Source organism: Aspergillus ambiguus, assembly GCF_047715705.1.
Source record: "Aspergillus ambiguus strain CBS 117.58 unplaced genomic scaffold BDV59scaffold_27, whole genome shotgun sequence".
Taxonomy (NCBI): Eukaryota; Fungi; Ascomycota; class Eurotiomycetes; order Eurotiales; family Aspergillaceae; genus Aspergillus; species Aspergillus ambiguus.
Genome location: NW_027395540.1, coordinates 1 through 17,421, shown reverse-complemented (window position 1 = coordinate 17,421; position 17,421 = coordinate 1). Strand labels below are relative to the sequence as shown.

Here is a 17,421-nt window from a genome sequence, read left to right as displayed (position 1 = left end):
ACAATACGGCGCCTTCAGAACACGACAACATTTTTTCCCTCACTTTTCCCAGCCATATACTCCTGGCGCATTTGCTCTGCTTCTTCTATCCTCCAATTCTTGACTTTCACCTCGATATCGTTTTCCGCTACCAATCTCACCAACTCCTCTGCGTCAGGGGTATTCGCAACCAACGACCCGACTAGTTTCAAGTCTCGATAGATAATATTCTGATACGACATCGTAATACCGTTCTCCGGCTGACCGAGTAGGACAACAGTCCCATGCTTCCTGGTGATAGTAGCCGCAAACTCAAACGCAGCCGGATGATCGGTCGCAAGGATTGTTGCATCCAGCCCTGGATATGGCCCTGGAATGGTATCACCAATTTGCTTCAGGGCATCTTCGGCAGACTGAGTTGCAAGAAGACACAAGTCCGGGTTTAGGCGGTGCGACTTGACTAAGTCGAGAGAGCTCTGCTTGACATCCACAGCTGCCACTTTGTACCCCTTTGAGGCGGTTAGATAATTCCGGCGCATACCAAGTCACGGACGTACCATTGCCTTTCCTAATTGCGTTCCGATGTGTCCGAGTCCTCCGATGCCTATGATTCCTACTGAACCACCAGGAGGGATATCTGCCTTCTTTATCCCTCCGTAGATACTAATTCCTGCACACATAAGAGGTGCGGCAACTGCGAACTCAATTTTCTCGGGGAGTTTAATGATAAACCTCGCATCTCTGGGCTATGGTCAGAAGTAGCTTGCCTGGCTTCCTTAGGGAGTATAGCATACGCTACCATGTATTCAGCCCATGCCCCATCAGTTGTAATCCCTTTCATCATCGGACTATCGCAGTAAATAGGACGTCCGTGCCGGCAGTCAGGGCAGGTCCCTATCTCGCAAATCAGTCTACACAATCACAATCCTGATAGCAAGTGATCAAGGTTGAGTCTACTTGCCACACGCGCTCTCAAAATTAATACACCCTACTCTGTCACCAATTGCAAAGGCCTTGACATCGGATCCAAGTTCCTCGATAATGCCAGCGGGCTCATGTGATCCAATAAAAGGTAGCGGAGTACGGAAGTCATTGTTCAATGCCATGAGGTCAGTGTGGCAGAACCCAGCTGCCTTAATACGAATCAGGACTTGATTCGCTTTGGGCTGTGGTACTTTGACCTCGGAGACTGCGTATGGGGCATTGTACTTCTGGATTTGGATAGCCTTCATTACGCGGGGGATGGTCATTTTGGCGATTGAAACCAGTATTCTATGATATTTGTGTCACTCTATTGGCTTTGCAGAATATAAGAGACTTTCGTCAAATGTCAACTCGTTTTGATTATTAATTCATTCGGGGCAGCCCCGACTTTTGATGCGGGGCACTAAACACAACTGCTTTGGCGTAGCGTATTCTAGTACAAAACATCATAAGGCTGGACTTCGGAAGACTTATAACAGGAAATGCTAATTTGAAATGCAATAATGTCCTATGGAATTAGAGTGCGAGGATAGGGAGATCATTCTTAGGGGAGACATTGCTTTTTCAAACGACTTTATTCACAACACTATGACTATCCAAGCCTCCTGCCTCATTTGATGTCAATCTAGTGGAGCGCAAGCTCACACCATTGATAGCAACTGTGGAAGCTATGGATATCAATATAGTGTTAAGCACTTTCTGCGGAAGTGGAACGCCTACGTTTACCAAGGCCCATCGGTACACCAGAGACGTTTATAGCCGGATTTACAAACGCCTGTTCCAAGTGCAGGTCCACAGTTGCCTTTCTCGTCTTGGGCTTCCTTTTTCTGCCAGTTCCCAAAACCTGTGCCCTTGGTGTTTGACATGTACTTGAAATTATGATACTCATCGCCGACGTCCCAATACTTTTCTTCTCCGCAGTGAGGAACTTCTCCGCGCCATTCACACTGCTTGTAGTGCATGTACTCGCAGCTCAGGGTACTGCCGATGAGAAGGGCGGTGGTCGCTAAGGCAAATTTCATAGTGTCTGGGTTGGATAAGATGTGATTTTGCTGTACTTCGAAACACGAAGGAGAGTATGAGGGATATTACGGGATATATATATTGCTCGCTTTCCATTGAGCATTATTGCTACTGAATTACTTATCGAACCAAAAGTAACATAGCGTCTTTCTGGTTACAAAGAATACATCACTCCATATATAGAACAAGACCTGCAAGTTACACGAATCTAGAGGTGTGTATGGTAGTACAGTGTCAGTTCTTTACATGGACTGAATACTACATGGATAGAGGCAGTATTCGCAATGAATGGGAAGCCCGGTTATCATTCGATCGACCAATACTGTCGAAAACTCTCAAGAACACCTTCGTGCAATCCTCAACACAAAACATAAGTTAAATATGTCTTGCATATGAAAGAACGGACCAAGGTACTGGACACACCAATCCACTCCACTCAGGTACCTAAGATCACATTCGACATTACACAGAATCGGTTTCATCTTGCTATCGGCTATATGGAGTTTGTCTCATGGAGGATACACCGTCGGCTCTTTGTTAGTATTGGAATACCGCTCCACTGTCTCCTACAGTGTCGGAGCCAGACCTCGCGAACGGGGAGTATTGTATTGCGCCATGGTTGGTAGGTGCCTGCTTTACCTAAAACCATTGTCACTATCGACTAACTCGCTTTGGGGTATTATAAGGGAGTTGAATATGACTGTAACTGAGCTGACCTAGTAGGAGCCCATGATTGAAAGTGCAGCTTAGATGAAAACCTATATGTAGAAACTCAAACAAATCGATGTTACCATAAAATTATCATAGCCTAACGCCATGTGACTGCCTAGAGAATCTTTCCTGCAGCGTATCAGCGCTATATGTCCACATCCGATTAAAACCCACACCAAAACAGGCGTTGAGGAACTGATTGCGGGGTTGCATGATTTGAACACCGAGAAACCGGCACTGCGGCGCGGATGTGGAAAAACACATTCGGCCCTATTGCACCCTATTTCTAGGACCTTTTTGGCAAACAAGGGCAGTTTCGTTTTGCGGGAGAACGCTTGCTGTTATGACGGCTCGCTCCCTATCGGAACTTGGCCGTGTCGATCGCAACCATGATCCAACCGGTTGTCTTCACACCGGCAGGGGGCGGAAAATCGAAGGAGATTAATTGCCAATCGTCAGCTCCGGGCACAAATCACAATCTTCTGCATGTCGGGGGACCGATTCAGCTGAAACAGCGATGCGGACCAATGATTGCACGGTTTTTTGGCTGTCTAGATTTGTTCCACCTAGGTACAAAAGCATCTTCGCATGACATGTCTGACCGATTCAACAATCACCAAATTGTAAAATTACCTTCTATATTGCGCGAGCTGTAGTATCTGTCTACCGGCCCAAAATGCGTTCCTGGTGGCCTTTGCTCCTCGGCTCGATCGCTACCACTTCCTTTGCGGCGTCACCTGCAGACTGGAGATCGCAATCCATATATTTCCTGCTCACAGATCGCTTTGCACGGACAGATGGCTCAACCACTGCTACTTGCGATACCGATGCTAGGGTTTGTCGCGGCCGACTCTGATTCACTGGAAAAAGTAATGCTGATTGTTCCAAGCAATACTGCGGTGGTACTTGGCAGGGTATAATCGACAAAGTAAGCAGTCCTTAGTCTGTTGAGGTAAACGACTTGAATGCTAACTGTCACCAGCTCGATTATATCCAAGGTATGGGTTTTACCGCCATCTGGATCACTCCTGTCACTGGACAGCTTCCTCAGGACACTGCATATGGGGAGGCATATCATGGTTACTGGCAGCAGAATGCGTGAGCACAGGCCCCAGATCTCCTCAGGTCCTCTTAGTAATCTCCTCTAGCTATGCACTCAACGAGCATTATGGAACTGCGGATGATCTGAAAGCGCTGGCATCTGCGCTTCACAAGCGCGGCATGTACCTCATGGTCGATGTGGTTGCCAACCATATGGTTTGTCCATCAAGTTTTGTATGTCAGAGAAATTACTAACACTAATACAGGGATACAATGGTGCCGGTAATTCTGTAGATTACAGCATCTTCAACCCTTTCAATTCCCAGGAATATTTCCATTCCTTCTGTCTGATCCAGAACTACGAGGACCAGGAACAGGTTGAGAACTGCTGGCTAGGTGATAACACCGTTTCATTACCTGACCTAGATACCACAAAAACTGAAGTAAAGAATATGTGGTACGATTGGGTTGGTGAGCTAGTAGCTAACTACTCCGGTGAGTTATCTTGTTCGACCTACTACAAACTCACAAGTATTGATCTCATCCTCAGTTGACGGTCTTCGGATCGACACCGTGAAGCACGTCCAGAAAGACTTCTGGCCCGGGTATAATGATGCCGCTGGTGTTTACTGTGTCGGCGAGGTGCTCGACGGTGACCCGTCTTACACTTGCGATTACCAAAACTATCTCGATGGAGTGCTCAACTACCCGATGTGCGTGGAGAACCCGGAGTGTTGCCTGTCGCATTTCTGATAACTGTGCGCAGGTACTATCCGCTACTTAATGCTTTTAAATCCACCACAGGAAGCATAAGCGATCTTTATAATATGGTCAATACGATGAAAACTGCATGCTCCGACACAACCCTCCTAGGAAGCTTCATTGAGAACCATGATAACCCGCGTTTCGCCTCGTGAGTTTGCGCTACCAGACAGAAAATTATGGAAAGGATTTAATAAATCATTTTTTCAGCTACACCAATGATATGTCTCTTGCAAAGAACGTCGCTGCGTTCCTGATATTCTCAGACGGGATTCCAATTATCTACGCCGGACAAGAACAACACTATAACGGCGGTAATGACCCAGGCAATCGCGAGGCGACATGGCTGTCAGGCTACTCAACGACTAGCCCGCTGTACCAACTGATTGCTACTTCGAATGCTCTTCGGAACTACGCGGTGAAGAGAGACCCCTCCTACGTAACGAACCAGGTACGTGCCACTGCTAGAGGCCTGCACGAATGAGTTGTTTCATGATCTACGTTTTATTCCAAGCCCTGAACCCCTCGTCTCCACAAAGCCTGTTATCTAACTTGTTGTCTTTTTGCTATTTCAGAACAAGCCAATCTATCAAGACACCAACACCCTCGCCATGCTCAAGGGGACCAATGGCTCACAGATTGTCACTGTTCTTTCCAACAAGGGCGCTTCCGGTGACTCATATACCCTCTCTCTCGGTGGGACGGGATACGCTGCTGGTCAGAAGTTGACTGAAATCTACTCATGTGCTACTGTGACGGTCGGTGCGGACGGTAAAGTCCCTGTTCCCATGGAGAGCGGCCTTCCCAGGGTCTTATATCCAAGCGCAAACTTGAACAAGACCAGTATCTGTGGTGGAAGTTCGTCTTAGCGCCAGCGGCAAGTGTACACCTTACTGCGTAGTTCATAGGTGATATAGCTAGCTTGTAACACAGTTTGTGGAGACCACTAAATATGATGGTGCAAAAATGTGTGAAAATCCTTTCCGGGACTGGCATTTTAAGGGATCATACTCCTTAGAACCCACCGACTATATATAATTTTCGCTTCAGAAATCTCGAAAGAGTAAGGGCTGAGTCTCGCATCTTATAGATGAGGCCTAAAATGGGGCTAAAGGGAAATAGCGTGACATTTGTAGTTTTGATAATATTCTGGCAGCTTCGTCCGATAATAGCTACCTGGCAAGGTAGTTATCTTCCGGTAAAATAAACATGGTTGTAGCGCATAACAAGATACGCATATAATTCCATTCATCGCATGATAACAAAACACAGCGCCTCGAAACCAGCTCAAGTTGCAGCATACTCGACTGGTTACATGGCCACGGATCGATAAGCGGTTGGGTTCGCGTCCGCCATTATAATACTACCATTGAGGAATCCGTCCTGGAAGGGCTGTGCCTTGAAGTTCGGAATTATTTGGTTCCATAATGGAAATCTATCCCCTATAGAACTGACAAATGGCGCAGCTACCTGCATGTGCTCGTGCCCTATCTTTTGCAGGTCCGCAGACGAAGGTTGAGACTCTGAGCACCGTTGTTTAAAATCTGCAATCATGCAGGAGTAGCGATAGGTGATATGCCTCTCATTTGGTGACAGGCGGAGTAGATACATCTGGACATCCTCGATCAGGGGATCCAAAGTGTTTGCATGGCAGAGATTGAGCGCTGCGTAGCCAATAATAATGTACACATGGTCGGTGAACCCTAGTGCAGTGGAGAGGCGGGCTTGTAATACCTTCGATACAATTAAGCGAGACAACTGGGTTATCTCCAGGCTAAGGTGCTCTGCCTCCAGTTGGTATTTCATTGCGGTTTGATGGAGAAGTATCTGACAGAACCATAGATTAAGCTCTATGGTCGAGTTCTCTTCCCCATCTGCCTTTGTTAGTATACAACATCGTAACACTAGTATATTGGTAACTTACTGAATAAATGGGCCCAATCCAGTTTCCAGCGTTCAATCTCTTCATACTCAATACAGGGAAATCTCATCCGCCGATAATTTCTCTGAAGCTGTAGAGTGATCAAATACAATTGTATTTCTGCAACAACCTTTCTGTCTTCATATGTCGCGGCCGGGTGTTCGAGGAGATGGAAACAGTGACTGAGGTATCTCTGTGGTATGTGGAACGGACGAGCATTTGCTATTGCAGATCTACATAATCTATGAGTGTCTGGTTGATGATAATAGGAATCATACTCACTGAATGCGGGCCAAACACAACGAGTTCCATAACCTCAGCCGTGGGACAATGTCATTGTCGACTATATGTTCATAGGGAGGATTTTCGAGGAACTGAAAAGAAACAAGTGCATGATCAATAGCGATGCCGCTTAATACCCAACTGTCCATAGGAGATCCATTTTGAACAGAATTCGTGGGCCATAGACACAAAAGTGTGATTGCTTGAAGCACCTCAAACTTCAGCGGTAATCTTCCCAATATATCACCTGCCATTTTCTGCCGTATCTGGAAATACATAGCCTGCACTACTGGCGAAGCAACCCCTGGCATATATCGAGATGCCAGGAGACATGAAGTATAGTATAGTAACGACTCTGGCTGCTTAGTCTCATTATAGACATCGGATACGTTATATATGGACACCCATGGACCGAAATGTCCTAAAAATCTAGTAATTTCTTGTAGTTAGCAAGCAATACACAGTCCAGTGAGGATTGACTAAGCAACATACATCTGCATTAATTTTGAAGACAGTTTGGGGTCGATAACATTGCCACCACAGGGAGTTTCTAGTGGCAAATACTCCGGTTCTCCGAAGATATCGGTCTGAAGTTCGTGCACTATGTGCGCAGGTTTGGGCAGGACACCCCACAAAGGGTTTACTATTCCCTCAACAGATATTGTGTCATCTGTTGCATTGCTGCGGGTCAATTGGGGAATGGAAGCGTCTGAGAGGGTTGGTGTCTGCTCCAAGAGCTGCCGCAGCATTTCTGTCATATCCTTCATACTACTTTCTAGAGACGATAGGCGTTCCTCTATTGAAGAGTTGGTGGTTGTCGTATCAGACCATATAGAGGCGCTATCCAGAGGTCTGTCAGTTGTATCAGGAAGCTGACAATCAATTCTAGCTCATTGTTAGGCCACAGCTTTTGTGGTGGATGCATTTGTGATATATGCAGAAGTTTTGACTTGCCTGAGAGAGATACACCGACGGCATGCGTGGCCCCGGGGGTCCAGATCACATCGAGTCTTTAATTTCCGACATGTTTGACAGGCTGTCATAGAGCGCCTGATTCGGCATTTTGGCCGCGTCATTTGTTCGGAAGCTCCTTGTTTTGGCTTATAGTCGATATCACTGGCATGATTCTGGTTCCTGGGGGAAATTTCGTATTTTTCCTCTTCAATGGGAGGTTTCGTCATGGTGTCGTTCAACATATAGTAGCGAAAAGATGAAGTAGACCAAGTACAAAGAATTTCAACAATTGAACCTCCAGAGATCCCATATGGACACGTGTAGGGAGATAACCGCCCTTTTAACATTGTATTATTGTGTTAGTTTGTAGCAAGTTGACGGAATAAACTTCGTTAGGTTAGTGTATATGCTTGACCTGGAGTAAAGGCACGCTAGAGGTACACGATGCAACCAAGGGTCTTCTAGAAAGATAGAAGGCTGGCCGTGATACCCTGCTACTGCAAGAGGGGTTGGTTGGTAGCGCAGCTTTGTTTGGCTATTCTTTCTCCGACGTAACCCGCTTCGAGTAAGAATCCCCTTTGATTGAGAGCGGGGTTTGATTGACATTGGGACCGAAGCAAATATACCCGTGTTGTACCTCAATTTCATTTGTGGAAAGCAGCCTTGTGCTTATCGGGGGGTTGAATGAAGCCGATACTCTCGGGAACACAACCAAAATGAGAAAGCGCTTTGTCTTCCGAAATGATCATTCTCCATATTAGCCACGTACCTCTTATGTTTTCTTATTTTAGGCATCCTCTTGGCTTGCCAGGCGCAGGAAGCGGAGCAGTACTAACCAGTCCCGGCGTGGATTAAGCGATTCACCTTCCTAAAGGCCATAGAAGGAAGCAGCCGATCATGTAGATCCTCAAGATATCAGATCCTTCGAAATTCGGTAGATGATTACTTTATAAGTTAGTATGGACGAAAATACGTTGAACTTCTTCCTCTACCTCAAACGGCGTATCATGCAATGCAACCTCGTACCCTGGTGGGCCGGCTACAAACGGAATTGTGCCTGGTTTTGTGTAGGTGGTCTCATTATAGCGCAAGGTTATTCATGCTATTAATTCCTAAAACGTAAAAGGTTGGTGCCAATGAACCCTTGTCTATTGTACATTCTAGCATTAGCTCCATCCTTGCCAGGCACATGCTGCGGGGAAGCATCATGAGTGCATCATGATCAATGGCACAAGACCTAGGTCGAATTTAATATGGGATGGAGTGCTGGGGTGGAATACTTGTACTTCGTGCCGTGAAGGTTGCTGATAGAAGAGCAGGTAAAGATCTTGAATCAAGGACATACCTGGTCTGACCTGTTACCGACAGCCCTAAAACGTTCCCACCAGATTCTCTAACAATCGCATACTGACCTACATTCAAGTCGTAATTAGGCCTTAACGGCTTGTCGTTGCGATATAATTACCATTGTTTTGAGTCTCCCCCTCTTCTCCCGCGCCCCGCCCTCCTTTCTTTTTTTTTTTTCCCTTTTTACAACTACCTATTGTGTACTTTCAAACCACAGTATGAGTCCTATATAAATCACGCAATTCCTCGCCATCACAGTGGTTTAAGGGCCACAATGTTGTTAGCGCCTGTCCTTTTTTCACATGCTAAAACCGGTCGGTGAAGTTCCTAGGCTAAGACCTTGGGCGCATGTAGTCACTGCCAAGAGTATTTAATATAAAAAAGGGATGTACAAAGAAGGCATGGGCAGAGATCCATACAGATAGACAAAGTGTTCTGGGCCAATACCATGCTGCCGGACTGTGCCAGGACTATGCTGCTTCATCCCCTTGGCATTTCTCCATTCGAACTCATCAGTTCGTCCTCCCTCCTGTAGTGGGAAATTTCATTGGCGCCTATGTCCGTTGGAGATACCCCGCTGAGCTGACAGTTGATAGGACAGTTGCACTGCCATTAGCGCATCACATGGGCGTACCTGACAAGCTGTTGGCTGATCCTAGATTGCTCTTAGTTTCGCGTTATCCAGGATATCCTTGTATTATAATGAGGTACTTTTTTATTATCGAAGGGAGAATGGGTCCAGCTACTTTGGTTTTCGGAGACCTCCGAAGCTCCCAGGTCAGGTTATCGCGAATCTAAGACACGTCTCCAGCGTAGGTAACAAGGGAAGTCCGATCTGCATCGCGATAATGACACACGAGCGATGATAGAATGGGGTTTATTGATTCCTTTGAAAGCATATTTGCAGACTGATTCTAGTATTTCATATCGAAACGATAGGACGTCATGCCACGTAGGAATATTCTGTCCCGTGAGAAATATATACAGCACGAACTTTAGCGATTATAATTGATCTCCCTTACCTAAAATTTTCAATAAACTGAATAACTACTTCAATATTTTCCTCTTCATCATTTTGCTGAAATTCCCAAGTAAGTCTCTTCTTATGTCACAAGCTAGGACCGGTAGAACTAAAGGTACTCTTCATACCATCCTATTGGGTCCAAAGATACAGAAATTGCAGCTAAGAGCAGATAAGTATATTTCCTCTGCGGCGATCGACTATACCATGGTTTTTTATTCCACGCATTAATGCACTAGTGTATACAGACACTCAACTACGTTCCTTTGTTTTAGACAACATCACAAGATCCGATGTATAATCGCCTCGCACTCCCTCAAAATTATCTTGAAATTATTTCAATCACCGGCACCAGCCTTGGGCATGATCGAATTAACCAGCTAGTCGTGTCCTGGAGTGATGAAAGCGTCCGTAGCTAGACTGCTATTATCATGCGCCATACAAAGGAGGCCCTCGATTTGTCCATGCCGGAACCCCAGTAAGACTCCGACAACTATATTGCTCTTATTAGACATATAACACAGAAGGTGGAGCATTAACATGGCAATAGCCTGACCTAATGTCCTTCTCTCAGGTTAAAAGGAAGACATTTGGAGATGACTACTGTAAAGCTACGCTGTAGGGGGTCAATTTCTGCTTATGGGTGAAACACGTACTGTAATCCCTGCTAGGTTTGCTGAGCTCGCTCTCTTCTTCGACATAATATACATAGGCATCCAGTGAATTTCATGAATTTATAGAATTGGTGTTTTCGCCACATTAAAATAGAGCGTGCTCTAAGAGGATATCCCCCAAACAAATCGCTACGTTCAATGGGCCTGTAGGCATATGCGTAAGTAGGTACGGGATATATTAGCAAGCGCCTGTTACAGAAGATATTTCCGAAGCAACAGGAGGTAAAGACGAAGTACGCGGGTATATGTCTGCGGCGCTTCTTGCGACTAAGTGCCGTCGCAATGCTGCTCCAGCTCTAAGGCATTATTAGGGAAACGAACAACTTGTAGAGAAGAGCACTTCAGTATGACCACGTAAATCGTGTGCACATACTAAAACATGTGGCCTTTTGATCTAGGTATATTTTGGTCTTTGGTGAAAGCATGTTTCACAAAGCAAAAGGCCGAGAGCTGACGTTAGACCTATTCTAAGCCAGCCAGTGGACTCCATGGATATGCGAAAGATACGAACACTCCATGTACAATCGGTGCTTAACGTTCTTCAAGCCATAAAGCAGTTATGAGATTGAAATTTATACGCCACGGCTTAGATTTAATTTGGTCCTAATATAGTTGACAGACATGGTAAGCTCGAATACAGACTCAAATGTTAACCAGTTAATTTTCACCTGGAAGAGCCAGTAACCGTTGTCCGATATTCTGACACTTCATGTGACTAAGGTCACATCTATTTATTTCTGTTGATAAATAAATGAAGGCCCAAACTCCAACGAGTAACCGAATGCTAACGAACATAGCCGATACCTAGAAGTATAAGGTGAGCAACGCGATAGATGTCACACCGATGGGCACAAGAAAAGATCACAAATGATAGTCATGATAAAGTCAAATACGCCCTAGGACACATCATTCTGATGCTCGGTACGAACTACGTTAGTCGTACAAACTAAAGTAGCGAAGGCAATGACCAGGGACTAGAGTAATATACACAGTAATTCACTCCTAGTGGAAGCTACAGAAGTCAGAGAGTTGGCCGAATCAATCCATCATCCGTGGTAGTAAATAGAAAATTATGATTTGCATAGCTTAAACTCCCTTGTACCCAACAGGACATTGGCTACATTGGTCATTTCAACTAGATCAACATTCATGAAGTAAAGAGATTGATTGAGAAGAGGAATAAGAAAAAAAGAAGGTCTCTAATGACTGGTTGGAATAAGAATGCACAGCGGATGTACATGGCAGCATTCAGTCAAACGGTACCTCCCCGAGACTGAACGAGACAGACTCAGACTGCCTATAGTGTGTGTCACTATCGACCTCAATAACTTATCGCTAGGAGCTCTCCAGGAAGCCTTTGGCAGATCATCATTATTAAAGTCACATCCTCGCTCCTACGCTGGGCTGAAAAAGAAGATCCAGCTTTTAATCGAATTGACCTATTACATGATCGAGATGGAGCGATTTGAGTATGCAGATGACACTTGAGCCATGACCCAAAGAGCAACAATCAACAAAGCGACTCTCTATTTTTCCAGATAGGGAGGATTCTTATTTTATCATGTCTATTTCTTTAACCCATAGTTTCAGAAGGCCCAAGTATGTCTCGACAGCATGTAATTATATCATAAAGCCGCCATAATAAGGCTGAACTCGAGGATGCTCACTCAAAAAGCAAGTGCTATTAACAATAGGCGGTCTGGAGGAAATATATAAATGGCTGTGGTCCAGGCCCACAATATTAGCGCATCACTGGTTGATCATAAAATGCGAGCTGTCATAGATGTGTCGTCTAAACGATATTGAGGTCGGTTCCAATTAGTGGCTACCTGAAATCTCGACACCAGTGTGCAAGAGTATTAGATAGTGACGATATCCCTGCCGCAGGTGAATTTACTCCACCCCGCACTAAGAGACCTGAAATCGTACAACACATAGAATAACACGTAGACAGGCCTCTCTAAGCGACGTTGGGTGACATTGCAGATAAATCTGCCACCGCACAGATCTCCGACACTGACAGTAGATCAGACGAGATAAAGCACATATGACCCGGGCACGGACCGCGGCGGATCTGCAGTGCGACAGCGGCCCAAATCCCGGAAACCAGGACACAGCAGTATTGACTTGGGGAAGCTTACCGAGCTTGCTGTCTTGCAGTCGACATGATTTGCATGGTGATTGGGCGGGTATACAACCCGTTAGACTGGCAGATGGCATGCAGGTATGTCATGTAATTTTGGCCTGCATTTCCATTTTCTCGAAACCCCAACCACGAGCGTCCGATCGGGTTAGGACGATACGAAGCAGTGGCAAATTCTCGTTTGGTAATCTCCATGGGGCCACAACAGGAGTTGTACCCCGGACAGATCCTAGCTAACTGACATGGTGGCGTTGGATGGCTTTATGGTCCACTATCCATCAATTGCCATTTTCGAACTTGCATACATATTTTAGTGTTGGTGCGAGTCAGGCTGACAGAACCAGTTGTTGCCCAGGGAGTGGTTCATGTCTCATGCATGATTGGCTAGGAACATATTTCAGTGAAGGACTGAGCGTGCATGCATGCTTGCATGTATCGTCTGGTATCTTGGACGAAAAACGTATGCGTCAGCGCCTATCAAGGAATGCATGTATGCATGTGAGATGCAAAAACTATGGAAGTTCTTCCGTCGACAATCGGGAAGGCTGTTTAGGCTATCCGAAGGGAGAGAATGTGGCTGGTAATCGTATAGTGGCGCGTCAGATCGAACGAAGCGCTTCTATACTCACGGAAATCTTTTCCTTACCGCTATTTTTTGCCTTGCAGATTGAAAAACCTATAGCTTTTAGCCTTTTAAACTTCCCTGGCCTGAGTTTCTTTTTCCTGTCTCTGGTTTGCCTTTCGACCCCGGGCCTGAGTTTCCAAACTGACCTGTCTCCGGGCCCACGAGACTAGCGGCGTGGCAGCCCTGTCCAATGTAGGGATACGGACTTATTCGGCCAACTAGCCACACCTTTTAAAGTTATTCACTGGATTTGCTAGTGTCAGCTGTCTCGGCCTATCGAAGATCTGCCGCCTAACAGTGGGGTACAGGTGGACGTTTCCGGATGTCGAGGGACAAGTATCATCGTCGCAATGATCCTTGCCTGGACAGGTAGATGTAATCCGCTGTATCTCCTAATCTCGGGCAAGATTCATGCAAGTGCGAGATGACAGGCGATAGGAGGACACCAATCATCTGTGCGATACACGGTGGTAATATAGGTATCCCCACGCGTGCATCAACAGTTGGAGAGGAGGCCATCTTCGACGTTTCTATCAACATTTCCGCATCGAAAGTATCCCCTGAAGGATGCAATATCAGCTCATTCCAAGACATCGTCATTCGCGTACCTCGGTGCGCCCGGCATACAGCGCACAAAATCCACCGGCCTTGTGCGGCGCGTTGGACGTAAGGGCAGGAATCCCCGCCAGGAATGCCACAAGCCACAGTTGTTTTTCTTTTCCCATTACACCGCCATGTGATAGATAGATCGGATACTCCCCGACGAGCCCTTATTCGCAAGTCTGAACCCTACACCATACTGTTTTTCCCACCCTTGCATAGCTACCCCGTGCGCAGTGCATCAGCGATCGATCCCGCTGTGGCGCTGTGGCTGACCAGAGTCACGATTCAAGCGCCTTGACAGACCAGGGTCGCAATGACTCCGATACGCTTATTAATCTCCAGCCACTGACATCAAGACATGATTCGGCATGGGAGGGACGAAAGAAAGTCAAATATGAGAGGGTACGGCGAAGGATAGGGAAATGCCGCCCTGGGCCAAGCCATCGGCATCTGCTCATGCATAGCATATCGGGATCCCCTAAAGCTTGAGAACATGACCCCCTAGAGACCTCGATCGGCATGCACCATGCCTTTTGTCAATTCAATTCAGATCGGAAAAGCGGATAGGGGACGCCACCCCCTTTTGCTTGATAGACTTGTGTCACCGGGCAGTCGTCGCAGTGGCGGGACATGCCATCGGATAGGGATGCAGGTAAATGGGGAACGGAGATGGGCTACGCATACGGAGAAGGCAGCGAAGAGATGAACACCACGTAGTACGGCAGACGACTTTCCTGGAGGGTACCGTTCCACGACAAGGCATCGACGTCGGCAACGAAACCGATGACAGTGCCGGGCCCGACAGTCTGGAACCAAATCAAACCTCCATGACGTGATGACAGCGCTGCACACCCAGTGTTTCTGTCCCTGTGGATGAGTCAGTTAGGTTGTTGGATCGGTGGGCCGGGACGGACATACGTCTGCGGTCCGCCCCTGGAACGGCATGACCTTTGAGAATTCCGATCGAAATTCTACTCCAGAGTAAAACCGTTCCGTGGTCGGGTCTCGGATACCAGGGCCACGCATCGTGGCTCATTCTTAATCGTGGATCTCGATCGGAGGTGATACCGGAACGGTTCTTCGTCGTGAGGGGAACTGAGATATGCGAGTACCTACCGTGGTAGGACATATGAAGGGGCATGAGGGGAAGTTCACGGCCAGATCCGCATCGAAGTCGATAGAAAATTGTGAAAATATTTCAGGTTTAACAGTCTAGCTTGGCATGTCCACGTTATGCGTACTTTTAATGTACAATAAAAGAAGTAGCTGTATGCTTGATTCCCATATCCAAATACCCATCCGCCTAAGACAATAAGAAAAAGTGCAGATACCAGAAATCTTTGTATAGCGGTTAAAGTCGACACAGAAAGCCACAAACACCAAAAATGCATCTCATGTATAGATTCAAGTCAAATGCCCGGAGAATGAGAAATCGTGATGGCTTCAAGTGCCAGAGCCATCCCGCGCTTATAGTTATGCCAGATTGATCCCATGCAAAGCGATATGAGATTAGAAAACGGTAGGGGTATCGAAAGGATCTGGTCGATCACGGCTCATCGATGTCTTCGAAAAAATCGAGGAAAAGAAAAGGAGGTTCAAGGAAATTCGTCAGCCCGGTTTCGTGCCTGCTCAGAGCGCAAATCACGAGGTCGTAGGAACGGCGGCATTCAAGGCCGAGAGGCCAATTGATGGGGAGAGGGCATAGATTCTGATGTCTCAACGTCGCTGAACGGTGATTGCCGTTGGGCGTCAAGATCCGCTCCTCCATTGCGCATCTGATTCCGGAGTGCCGGCAATTGTCGTCTTCTCGCATTGATAAACCAATTACTGATCTGGATGTTGGTTAGCCAATTGCTTCTCCATATTATACAGACAAATATTTACCTGGCTGATCGTAAGCCCAGTGCGAGTCATAAACATCTGCTTGTCCTCTTCACTAGGATAAGGATGATCTAGATGCTCGTGGAACCAGGCTCGTAAGATATCAGTCACTGGCTTCGGGAGATTCCCTCGGCGACGCTTGTTCTTAGAGTCCACCGAGTCCCCGAGGATTCCAAAATTTGACTGTTGCGCATGGGACATCTGCTCAGCATCCGCTTGATAAGCCATGCCCGGGTACGGGAATGGCGCTTGATGATGCATCACGGGCGGTGCACCGTTGGCCACATAGGCATCCGCAGCCCGTCGATCAGGGAAACTCGGCGAGGGATATCCATGGGCACTAACGGGGGTGTTGCGGAAATCCGATCCTGCAAACGAGTCTGGTCGAGAGATGGCTCTTGTGTCGGGGAACGGGGCTGTCGAGGCGCCCGGGAGAGACTGGAGATCCCGAATGGGCGGCAGGATAGGGCTCGGTCCCCGCGAAGCATAGCGGGGGTTTGAATTGGGCGTCTGGGGTGCATTTCCCGATAGTCGCGGCGGAGCGTCTCCCATCGGTAATTTGGGAGCTGAAGAGTAAGGGCCACGGTCCGACAGGGGCCGGGGATTCGACGTCATGTCGTGATGGGAAGATCCAGGGCGCTCGCGGCCATTTTGACGAGACATGAAATATGAAGTGGACTCGATCTCGTCGTGGAGGTGTGGAGGGAGTAACTGCGGGATAAGGTCAGTATGCAAGGAAGATGTTGTATCCCAACAACCGCATCATGGTCTCTCTTACCTCGCGGAAAGAGGGAAGGGCCTGGGTGTGATCGGCCGGCAGGCCGCTTGCATATGAAATAGCCATTTTGTCTGAACCCTCGCCCAGTTCGCGGTACTGGGACATAGAAAACGACGAAGGGGAGCGCGGAGGCCAGATGCTAATCACCCCGGTTTGCGACTACTTGTGGAGAAGCGAGAGGGTTGGATGATTACACAGTAGCCGACCTGCGGCTTCCACGAAGGTTGAAGATGCCGGGAATGTGGAGTTAGGCAAGAGGACGTAAGAGTAGCCCGGTGCGAGGTGATATAAGCAGGAGGGCTATAGATCTAAGGGCGTGAAGTCACAGTAGATAGAGGGGCGGAGGATTAAAGCAGAGGTAGGTAGAGAGAGGGAAGAAGTAAAGGACGAGAACAAGGATATTAAATGCGTAGAAATCAATGGCTATAAAGATGGGAAAATCATAAAAGGCGGCGAGGGAATCTGGGCGACAAATAACCCAGAGAGTTAAAGTACCTTCTTGACATTGCCGCACACACGATGACGATGGATGGAGACCGTCTAGCTGATCCAAGGTTATGCAAGGTAAGGAGAGAACCAACTCAACAATTGGATCTGGGCTGAGTGGGTCAGATCTGTTTCTTTCTTTCTTTCTTTTTTTTTTTTTTCTATTATTATTTTTTTTTTTTTTTTTTTTTTTTTTTTTTTTTTTT

The 17,421-nt window shown here is 46.9% G+C and overlaps 4 protein-coding genes across 4 annotated transcripts; 1 reads left to right on the top strand and 3 right to left on the bottom strand.

Annotated features, from left to right (window-relative positions):
* Nucleotides 1–14: 14 nt before the first annotated feature.
* On the bottom strand, nucleotides 15–1,229 carry BDV59DRAFT_209194 (zinc-dependent alcohol dehydrogenase; the record flags this gene model as incomplete). Its single annotated transcript, XM_073695349.1, has 4 exons — nucleotides 15–488; nucleotides 537–720; nucleotides 774–873; nucleotides 941–1,229. 4 exons carry the CDS (start codon nucleotides 1,227–1,229, stop codon nucleotides 15–17), a joined length of 1,047 nt encoding a protein of 348 aa, XP_073545789.1.
* A 2,089-nt stretch (nucleotides 1,230–3,318) lies between these two features.
* BDV59DRAFT_73036 (alpha-amylase) lies at nucleotides 3,319–5,590 on the top strand. The gene is made up of 9 exons (XM_073696988.1): nucleotides 3,319–3,532; nucleotides 3,587–3,625; nucleotides 3,680–3,795; nucleotides 3,846–3,954; nucleotides 4,005–4,233; nucleotides 4,289–4,451; nucleotides 4,505–4,651; nucleotides 4,711–4,951; nucleotides 5,076–5,590. Exons 1-9 carry the CDS (start codon nucleotides 3,374–3,376, stop codon nucleotides 5,367–5,369), a joined length of 1,497 nt encoding a protein of 498 aa, XP_073545788.1. The 5' UTR covers nucleotides 3,319–3,373; the 3' UTR covers nucleotides 5,370–5,590.
* Nucleotides 5,591–5,811: 221 nt separating this feature from the next.
* On the bottom strand, nucleotides 5,812–7,884 carry BDV59DRAFT_194494 (uncharacterized protein; the record flags this gene model as incomplete). Its single annotated transcript, XM_073692405.1, has 5 exons — nucleotides 5,812–6,374; nucleotides 6,425–6,654; nucleotides 6,704–7,132; nucleotides 7,196–7,588; nucleotides 7,658–7,884. The coding sequence occupies 5 exons, from the start codon at nucleotides 7,882–7,884 to the stop codon at nucleotides 5,812–5,814; spliced, it is 1,842 nt and encodes a 613-aa protein (XP_073545787.1).
* Nucleotides 7,885–15,599: 7,715 nt separating this feature from the next.
* On the bottom strand, nucleotides 15,600–16,942 carry BDV59DRAFT_72983 (homeobox domain-containing protein). The gene is made up of 3 exons (XM_073696987.1): nucleotides 16,730–16,942; nucleotides 15,955–16,662; nucleotides 15,600–15,902 (listed from the first exon to the last, which is right to left on the bottom strand). The coding sequence occupies exons 1-3, from the start codon at nucleotides 16,832–16,834 to the stop codon at nucleotides 15,738–15,740; spliced, it is 978 nt and encodes a 325-aa protein (XP_073545786.1). The 5' UTR covers nucleotides 16,835–16,942; the 3' UTR covers nucleotides 15,600–15,737.
* Nucleotides 16,943–17,421: the final 479 nt, after the last annotated feature.